This window comes from Mus pahari, chromosome 1, assembly GCF_900095145.1.
Source record: "Mus pahari chromosome 1, PAHARI_EIJ_v1.1, whole genome shotgun sequence".
NCBI classification, from domain to species: Eukaryota; Metazoa; Chordata; class Mammalia; order Rodentia; family Muridae; genus Mus; species Mus pahari.
The window spans coordinates 146,262,421-146,273,023 of record NC_034590.1 but is presented as its reverse complement, the minus strand read 5'-3'; the positions used below and the strand labels follow the sequence as shown (position 1 = coordinate 146,273,023).

Here is a 10,603-nt window from a genome sequence, read left to right as displayed (position 1 = left end):
TCCTGGAACTCACTTTGTAGACCAGGCTGGCTTCGAACTCAGAAATCCGCCTGCCTCTGCCTCCCGAGTGCTGGGATTAAAGGCGTGCACCACCACGGCCGGCTACCATGCCTATTTCTTGATGAGCAGTATATAGTAAAAGGTTATTATCATTGGGTACATTATTTAAAAAGAAATACATTGGGCTCCTGTACTACCAAAGAGCAGTTTATTGGATGCTTGTTTTTGTTTGGTTTTGGATGCAGGATCTTCCCTTGTAGTTAAGGCTCTCCTGAAGCTTAGTGTATAAGCATGTGCTAACCTCAGACTCACAATACTGCCTCTGCCCCCTGAGTGCTGGGTGTATAGACATGAGCCAATAACCAGTTTACTGGATGATACATTAGAGAAGAAGTCAATTCCTGTAAAGGTTAATAGCTTAAGGTCTTTGTCTACTGGAGGTGCCCTGCTCAGGTTGGGTGAGGGAGGGTGGCGCACATTAGTTTGCCAGCAGATAGGTGTACTGAGTGCCGGTAGGATGGCAGAGACTGCCAGCCAGCCATGGGATGGGCAGAGACGCTTCACAGAAACTTTCTCTTGGAACCTTTGTGGTGTCAAGTCAGGAAAGATGGTTCGAAACAGCTTATCATTCCAACCAGCAAACAGAAGGCTTACAAGGAATGGTATTTCCTCTTCTCAGGTAAGCGAGGAGTCAGAGCAGCTCATAGAGATGTTGGGATGCAGGGTATCGGAATACAGCCCTGCGACCCCTGGTGGTCAGAATACTTAGTGGCTTTTTATTTGTTTTTATTTGTTTATCTATTCTTGCACTCAAAGACCCATGTAGGGCAAACAGGCTCAGCTTCCTGTCAATGGGCAGCTCAACATGGCCGACGGATCTGTTGTCAAAAGTCATTAAGAGAGCCCACTGTGAACGAAATTAGACTGATTTGGTATGAACCATTCCTTCAACTTGCTAGACCACAAAAACCTGTCTTTGGAGGAACTAAAAAGGACTAGCGCCATGCAGCGTGTCTTTAGCATATGGTGTTGAGACCATTCATTGTTGGTGCCAACAGTGCTGACAGATGAACATGGCTTGTTACTTGTTTGGACCCCAAGGTCCTCATTTCTGCCATGAAAGGTGTTGCTTGATTTGTTTGTTTGTTTGTTTCGCTTCCATGCTTCCAGCACTGAGAACGCTGTAGCATGCTTCACCTATCGCAGGAAAGTTCCGCCTGTTCAGAGTTTTTTGTTTTTGGTCAACTGGGGTTAAGCTGTCAGTGTCTCTATATCCCTGGGGAAGGTGATGTTAGCCAGCGTCTTAAGACAGTTCTAGCTTTTACAGTTGGAGGTGGGACCCAGCGGTACATAGTAGGTTGAAGTCAGGGATACTGATAAAATTTTGTGATGCCTAGGGCAGCTCCTGCCATAACAGAAGATACATAGAGTTCCCCCAAACCAGGGTCGCTACAGTTGAGAAACCCTGGTGCATACACACACACTGTTTGAAGCCGGTATGGGCTCAGAATGTAGTATCTGATGTGTTTAGAAACGTCTACGAGACTCACACACCTTTTTGGTTTTTAGTTGTGTTTTATTTATTTAATTTAATAGCATCGTTCATGACTTATTATTCATTATCATTGTGCAGCCCTGACTGGCCTTGGAATTCATCATGTAAGCCAGGCTGACCTCACACTCGCAGAGATCCACCTGCCAATTTCCCCGAGGTGCTGGGAGTAAAGATGCCCACCACAGTTCCTGGCACAACATACATCTTTTTATTAAGAATATAGTGGCTTACTTGCCTGACCAGGAACAAGCACTGATGCCATGGTCTCACTAGGACCAACAGGAGTGTCAGGCTAGGGATACTCAGCTAGACGGATCTACCCTAGAGCGTTCTCCTGGCCGAGGCAGGCAGAAGTTTTACGGTAACCACAGACTTCTCCTAGGAGTAATTGAGTTGGTAAAGTTGCTCTCCAGGCACTAACAAGCTACACATTTTCCACAGTTAGAAATCGTCACCCTTTTGTTGATGCATACACAGAAGCTAATGAATGATATCATAGATCCATCCTCAGATGTGCAGGCTCCAGGGATCTGTATCACCTTGAGAAGCTGCTAAGGAGCTAATTGTGGGGCGTGGCTTCTTCACACATACATAGTACCTGCAGACTCCAGGTATTGATGACTGCCTTTCGTGAGCCTCCTGTCTCAGCCTCCCAAGTGCTAACATTACAGGTGTGTGCCACCACTTTTAGCCCAGAAGTTTCTCTTGTGATGTGTTAGAAAACAGCAGATGTACACAGTTAGGGATGGTGGTAAAAATTAGTATCTAAGAAACACTTTAGGGACCGCTGGTGTTAATATGCAAGCTCTCTACAACTGAGATATATTCCCAGACATTGGAACCACTGATGTTAAGTAAGCTCTCCACCACCGAGCTCTTTCCCTAGACCCTTGGGGACCACTGATGTGAGCAAATGGTATGAACTTTTAAAATTTTTTTCTTCTCATAAACTGAGAGATGTAACCCTAGTGTTTGTTAATTCTGCCTTTTCTTGTATGATTTTTTTTTTCTTGTTAGCTTCTTGTTATTTTGGTGGATTTCATTTTTGATTTTGTTTTTTGAGGCAGTGTCTCACTATGCAGCCAGAACTGACCTTGAGTTTTCCACAGTACAGCAGTCATAGCCTGTATGGGTGTGGAGGGGTGTGGGCGTGGGTGTGTGTGTATGCGCGTGCTCAAGTGCGTGCAGGCACATGTGTGCATTCGTGCATGGTTGATCATGCCCAAATCTTTACATAGTTGCTAGGGATTGGGACAAAAGTCCTCATGCTTGCTTGTCAAGTATTTTACCAATGGAGCCACCTCCCCAGTAAGTGTTTGTAAAAAGCCATGTTATCTCATGGTATCCATTTTTCTTTTTACATGTTTTAAATGGTTGATTTTGTATACTTTCACTGCTTCCGAGATTAGGCACAGTCATCCCCCCCCCAACACAAGTCCAATTCTAAGTATGAAAATCAGTGGAAAATTAGTACATTACAGCATATAGTCTATTAAAAAGGAGAAAATAACTCTGTAACTTTCGTGGAAGGAATAGTGCATCTCTCCTGGTCATTCAGGAATCTACTTTAAGGGAGTACACTCGAATGCCCATTGATGGGCACTGCTCAACAGGCACTGCCAATTCAATTTCTAAATTGAGTAGTAACAAGATCTCTTCTCACTGACAGACAGTGATAGTATCCAGTGCCCTTTCTTATCTATATATTTTGCCTCTGATATAGATAGGATAGGATATCAGGATTTTTTTCTGCATGTCTGCCAAAAGAAACTTGTGAGCAAGGAAGCGCCTTCACTAAATAAGAAGGTTGAGGGTAAGGACAAGTGCTAGGAGAGCCTGGCTCTCCTGGGACGGTACGTTTCTTTCATCCATCTGCAGCCCCAGCTGTACAGATGCACGCCTGCTTTCCCAGCCAGCTTTTTATCTGGAACCATTTTCTCTTCCTCCTTCCCACGCTCAGTTATACCAACACATCCGTCAATGCGTTACCTTCTTTCTAAGTCAGCCAGTGTTCTTGAGATGCCTACATGGTGGTTGAATGCCTTTGTCCAGGTGGATGCCCGATTGTTCAAACAAAGATTATCAGGGACAAAAAGTGTCAAAGCTGAAAATTCCAACAGACTTAAAAAAAAAAAAAAAGTATTTAGGGAGCAAACAAGAAAATGCAGGTGGCACACACACAGAGCACCTGATCGCAGTAAACCCGTTGTGGGGTTTGGTGTGCACATGAAGGTACACAGTCTTTGTGTGTGCCTCTTTGTTTCCATGGATCTCATAATGCCACACCCATGACGTGCACACAACAACATAAATGGCCCTTGAAAAAGAACTCTTGAGTTGAAGGATTTTTTTTCTCTCTCTAAGAATCACAGTCTGAGAGTATGACACAGCTTTATTTTAAATGCAGCTTTAAAAACTATGTGCCTGTCTATAATCTGGTATCTTCTTGATAACAGTTATTGATAATCAGTATAATTTGTCATACATTTTCTTCTAATCGTAATACTCCCCCTTAGAATTAAAAGATGGTAGCCAAATGCTCATCTCCCTCCTCCTCGTCCCCCTGGACGAGTGGCTCTTTGAAGCTTCAGAACCAGTTGCTGTGAGCAGCTAGCTGACTCTTCCCTGTTTGTCACGCATGGCAAGCCAGAGAGAATGCTTTGCTAGCAGTTAAGAATTGAGGCTCTCTTTCCTGCCATGACTTCCCTACTTGTAGTTTAGTTCCCTGAATTGGGTTTTCATGACACCAGATAGCTTTGATATCGATATGGAATTAATTTTATTCTCAGCTACTATAATTAATTCTAAATTTGACAACAGGGACTATTTTGGAACCAAAGCCTTCGAAGTAATGGAGAGCTTTTAAAACATCCGTCAAGCCTTGAAACCGTTTTGTGACTTTTTTTTTTTTCTCTGCTTTTACTATTGGGTGGTAATTAGAAATAAGCAATACCCTTTCCTGATGACTAGAAGAAAATGTTATTTTATTAGGGAGGTAGTAGTTTTCTCTCAAAATTCCCAAGGTAGATTGAGGTGAATACACTCTATAGAAGTAGGGTCAGGAAAGGTGGCCTCCTGGGCTGGCTGCTGGGTCAGAGCCATGAGTCAGCTTTGTCATTCCAGGGCCTTGGCTCTCTAGTCAGGAAGTATGAGCACTCCATTTCTGTCCCTTTGAATTTGCATTCAGCTGAATGTGATGTTCAACATCATCCATTTCTCTGGTTACGTGCTGCTATTAGACTACCCAAAGAGAAGAAACCGTGATTTGACCCCTTTCAAAGGTGAGCAGACTGAATTTAGGCTAGCAGGCAACACTTAGGCTAGTAGCTGGCTGAAGGTCTCACAACAGAAATCAGTGAGAGTCTTTTTCAATTGTATTCTCAAATTTAGGGGCATGTTGTCCTTGATGATTAATCTTAGCTGCTGCCCTCTTTTCTGATCCAGTCCACCCTCAAGTTCTGTTGTAACGCTGGCCCCTGACTCAGGTGCCCCTCTGCTCTTCAACAAGGCGCCCCTCTGTCTTTTTGCAATTTTTCTGAATCCACATGAATAGTCTTGATGTAGCTGGGGACTTGGATGTGCATATCACAAAGCGAAAATTTTAAAAATCAACCTTATTGTTCCTTCAGTCTTGGAGGTGGGACATTCCTAGGCCTATGTTGCTTGCTGACTGGTTGTGAGACCTTTGAAGAAGCTCTGGACATGGCAGCTAAAGGCGACAGCACCAATGTGGATAAGCTGGTGAAGGACATTTACGGAGGAGACTATGAGCGATTTGGCCTTCAAGGATCTGCCGTAGCATCAAGGTAGAGACTAAGTGGCTAGGAGGTGTAGAGAATCCACACAAAGCAGGCTCTCCGCCCTGATCATTCATCTAGCTTTCTCAAATAAATGTCAGCCTACCAGCCTGGTGCAAATATCTATCATGTCAGACCTCAGACTTGATTCCTGTCCTTAGTGAAGCGCTGAAACGTTTACCACTTGATACTTGTGCTTAAGATAAGGCAACTTTGAAAGAAGGTTCTGGAAAAGTGCCATGGTTTCTCCTAGTCTGTTCTAGTCTAGAAGCATTACAAGTTTCTCTCCCGTTAATAGTCATACTATTTTGTCCCTTGCTAAGAAGAAGGGCAGCCAGCAATTCATAGTGTAATACTGTCTGCTTATAAGCCGTGATAGCGAAGTCCGCTCATTTGAGTCTCAGGAGGATTATTCATAGTGCTTCCCAGAGTACCTTGGTGGAAGCTTGGGTCCTGCCTGGGGATGACTTTGACACTCTCAATGATATTCCCCACATAGCTTTGGCAACATGATGAGCAAAGAAAAGAGAGAGTCCATCAGCAAAGAAGACCTCGCCCGGGCCACATTGGTCACCATCACCAACAACATTGGCTCCATTGCTCGGATGTGTGCACTGAATGAGGTAAGGCTTGAACCCTGAGATGGCCAGGGGCCATCCCCCTGCATCATCTTTGGCAATATAAGAACTGTTATCGGGCTGGCAAGATGGCTCAGCGGGTAAGAGCACTGACTGCTCTTCAGAAAGTCCTGAGTTCAAATCCCAGCAACCACATGGTGGCTCACAACCACCCGTAATGAGATCTGATGCCCTCTTCTGGTGTGTCTGAAAAGAGCTACAGTGTACTTATGTATAATAAATAACTCTTTAAAAAAAAAAAAAAAAAAAAAGAACTGTTATCATTCTCAGGAAACTTGCCCTTTATTAGGTGGTTACACCTTCTCGAACACGAGAAGGGTACAGCGAGTGAAGTGGGGAGATAGTAGGATTTACTTTTAAATGAATACCCCCATGGAAGCAGGTTAAAATTCCAGTCCACCTTCTTTCTAACCGCCATTAGTGCCGTGGACCACGGAGATGTGAGGAAAGCCCTGGGTGTATGCACAAATAACCGAACAAGAAAATGCTTCCACCCGCGATACTTGGTATTCTCTCTGCTTTCAGCTTCTTTACAGTGTTGCCTTGTGGCATGGAGTTCAAGCAGCATTGTACAGGGCTATCAAAGCACAGAGAGCTTTCGACAGCCAAGGCCAGCCAGAGCCCCCAGGCGTAAGGAGAATGTAGCACTGAGGACAGACATAGCTTTATTAACAAGTCTTGAAAGATTGCTAAGTTCTTTTGGGGGGGAAAAAGTGCAACTCCTTTCTAAGGAACAAAGGTTGAGAAGTACAACAGCCAGCCCTCTCCTTGAGACATGTTAGGAAGACAAGCAAAAGAGCTTGGCGAATGAAACAGGTAATAGGAGAAATGTATATGAAGCACAGTAGGTCAGTATCCAGTTTTTAATAGAAATATGATATGCATGCTAAAGATAGTTCAAATCATAAGTATCATAAATATTACACACACATACACACACACAGAGTCACTATCTAGATAAAAAGAAAATGAAAATTTACAGGTACTTGAAAGCCTTTCTGAGAGACTAAAGAGATGGCTCTAGTTAAGAGCATGTGTTTCTCCTGCAGAGGACTTGAGTTTGGTTTCCCAGCATCCGTGTCTGGTTGCTCATGGCTGTCCTTAACTGCAGCTCCAGGGGGGATCTGTGGAGTCACTGCCAAGCAGTGTTAGGGTACAAAGCACTTCTGTGTGTTCGCGTGTGTGTTTTCATGCTAGTTCTGGATTTGAGCTTTGTGGTTACAAAAAGAGACAGCCTCCCTCCTCCTCTCACAACCCTGAGGAGAGTAGATTCCTGTCACCTGGAGAGCAGTCAGCATTTACTGGCAGCCCCTAGACCACATGGGTTTAAATAGGTGATCAGGCGCCTGAGACATGTCTTCTCAAAGTCCACTTTGGTCATGAGAGGCATTGGAAATCCGGGTTTATTTTTCTAGCATTAACCTTTGCATGGTGTTTTTCCAAGTAGCCAAACAAGCTGGAAGACTAACATGTGGCTAGGCTGGCTCTCAAAGGTCAGTTGCAGAGTGACAACCCTTTGTCCCACAGAGCAATGGTGACCTTTCCCCTCCTTTCCAGAGTCACCTCCTGCCCAGTGGTTGGCTGGAGTGAGCCAGGTCTTTTAAACACAGGTATCATAATCCCTTTGGGTGAGGCCACCCATCATCCTCTTTCACACTGGAAAATGTATGCATGTTCTTTGCTGGCTTGAGCGACTACTCTGGGAGTTTCCTGTGCAGTTCCATGGTCGGAGTGGCTGGCTCCTCACTGACTAACCCTGGGACCAAGGCTCCTTTAAAAGGCTGCTGAATTAATGCAGGCTCTCAGGACAGCACCAGCACTGGCAGCATCAGATTTCTCTGGGAGAGTGGGAACCAAGGTCGCCAGCTCGAGTGGTGCTAGGCAGTTGCTGATTTGAGAATCTTTTGCTTTAGCTGTTTCATAGGGCGGAGCCCGATAGTTGCAGAATCTGAGTGGTTTTGCTTTGTTTTTGTTTTGGGTTTTTTTTTGTTTGTATGTTTGGGGTTTTTTTTTATTGTTATGATATAAAATGTTCTCCCTATCAAGTTTTTTTCTAAATTTTACATTTTATTTTTTAAAATTATGTACATATGTGCCCATCTGTGGTATACATGGGAGTCGGTTGGCCCCAGGAGCCAGAGGAGGTGGATTTCTTGTGACTGGAGTTATAGGTGGGTGTGTGCTCCCTGATGTGGGTGCTGGGAATCGAACTCAGGTCTTCTGAAAGTGTGTCACTTGCTCTTAACCACTGAGCCATCCGTCCATCCCCATCCCCAACTTTCTGCTTTGTTTCCTTCTTCATTAGAAAACATCAACTATTTGTCATGCGTTCATTTTATTATGACCTTTCCATACATATACACAGTGTAGTTTGATCATATCTGCCTCCCTTACCCTCTCTGTTACCCCCTCTCCATGTGCCCCTAGCCTCCCTTTTGACTCCCCCCACCTCCCCCTCTCTCTCACCAATGATTCTCATCAGGGTATTTTAACAGAAGCACTGGTGAAGGTTTATTTCCAAGAGCATGGGCTCTTAACCAGTGGCCACAGCAGTAAAGACAATGTTGGTCCGTTCTCCATCAGTCATTGACTGTATAAATCCTCAGGGAGAGGTAGGACCGATGAGTCCTTCCCAACTCCATGACAGGATGCTAGGCCCGATCTTGTGCAAGGTGTCACAACTGCCGTGAATGAAATAGTGCAACAGCCTCGTGGTGCCTGGATTTCAGCAGTGCCCCATACCCCTTTCCTCTGGCTTTTACATTTTCCCATCCCTTCTCCCAGTATATTCCTTGAGTCTTAGAGGGAGTGCCTTATTTATGGTAGAACATTCAACAGTCATTTATTCTCAGCACAGTGACCAGTTACAAGCATCCACAAAAAGAAGTTCTTCTGACTAAAGCTGACGTCAACACTAGTCCATGGGCACAAATAGCTGTTTAGAAGATAATCTGATAGACACATTATATCCACCTAGCAAAAATAGCTTCCCAACTAGGGCCTATGACCTCCCTAGGCATAGGTTTTGACCAGGTATACAGTATCAGATGTGACTTTCCTCCTGTGAAGTGCACCTCAAATCCAGTCTGAATGCATTAGGTTGCTCCCATAAGAAACTTCCACTGTGGCACCTGTGGGCAGTTTTTGTTTGGACAGTCGATATTGTTACAGTCAAGGTTCACGGCTCCCTAAGGCTGTTGATGTCATTTCTCTCCCAGACGCCTGTGTTGCTCCTTTTATTTAGTTTTGAATAGATAATTCAGAGAGAGCAGAAAGGAAGTCAGAGAAGTAAGCCCACTTCTACACTCATCTCAGCATGAACCCCACTAGAGAAGGTCCACTTGTTTTCAGATTTTGGGTTTTTATTCTGTTTTATATGGTACAGGAGAAATAATGTGCTTTTGAAGACAGCAAGCTCTGTAGAACATTCTCTCTCTCTCTTTCTCTTTCTCTTTCTCTCTCTCTCTCTCTCTCTCTCTCTCTCTTTTAATTTTTCATATGTGTATGGGTGTCTCAACTGCATGTAGTCTGTGTGCTACATGTGTGCTTCATGTGTGTAACTTCCACAGTCTGTGTTCTATGTGTGTGTAGCACCCACAGAGACTAGAAGAAAAGGAGTTGGATGCCCTGGGCTCACAGCTGTGAACCAGCTGTGGGTACTGGGAATCAAACCCAGATCCTCTGGAAGAGCAGCTAAGAAATAATTGAAAACTGTACAATCTATCCACTGCATACTATTTTGCATCCTGCCTTGTTTGTCTCGGGTTTTCTTATGGAAGTTTCTAGGCATTCATAAAGGAGAGAGACTAAAAGACTCCCCTGCGTCTGGCAGTTCATTCTGATCAATTTCCAAGACCACACACATGCCTGTCTACCTTTCTTTTTTCTCCTTTCTCTACTCTTCTTTTTAGCTTAAAAAAAAAAAAATCAGACATTTTACATCCACCATCATTATCAGTCTACACATGCGTCAGATAGGCACCACTGAAAATATTGCCTCTGACTGTTACACAGTGTGTCTTAAGATTGCGATATTTGTACTTCAACATTTATAATAGCTGTCTAGCGCTCTAGATGCTGCTGGTGTTTTGATCACTTTTCTAATGATACTTAGGGTAGTTTCTTTTCTTTTCTTTTCTTTTCTTTTCTTTTCTTTTCTTTTCTTTTCTTTTCTTTTCTTTTGCCTTTTGCATCCTTTTTGTGTTTGTTTTTTAAATTTAATTTTATTTGTAGTTCATTTTTTACACTCCATATTCTATTCCCCAACCCATCCACCCTCCAACTGCTCCACATCCCACACCTCCTCCCCACCCCACCCGTCTGCATGTGGATGTCCCCACCCCACCTGACCTCTAAACTCCCTGGGGCCTCCAGTGTCTTGAGGGTTAGGTGCATCATCTCTGAGTGAACACAGACCTGGAAGTCCTCTACTGTGTGTGTGTTGGGGGCCTCATATCAGCTGGTGTATTCTGCCTGTTTGGTGGTCCAGTGTTTGAAAGCTCTCGGGGATTCAGATTAATTAACACTGCTGGTCCTCCTACAGAATCACCCTTCTCCTCAGCTTCTTTCAGCCTTCCCTAATTCAACAACAGGGGTCAGCTGCTTCTGTCTAT

General features: G+C 44.1%; 1 protein-coding gene across 2 annotated transcripts in view; it reads left to right on the top strand.

Annotated features, from left to right (window-relative positions):
• Positions 1-10,603, top strand: part of Pank1 (pantothenate kinase 1) — a 66,653-nt gene that overhangs the window by 50,966 nt on the left and 5,084 nt on the right. For both annotated transcript variants that reach the window (XM_021196983.2, XM_021196987.2), the window contains exons 4-5: positions 5,185-5,361; positions 5,852-5,975. In XM_021196983.2, the coding sequence (XP_021052642.1) occupies positions 5,185-5,361; positions 5,852-5,975 (301 nt within the window). The remainder of the gene's footprint in view (positions 1-5,184; positions 5,362-5,851; positions 5,976-10,603) is intronic.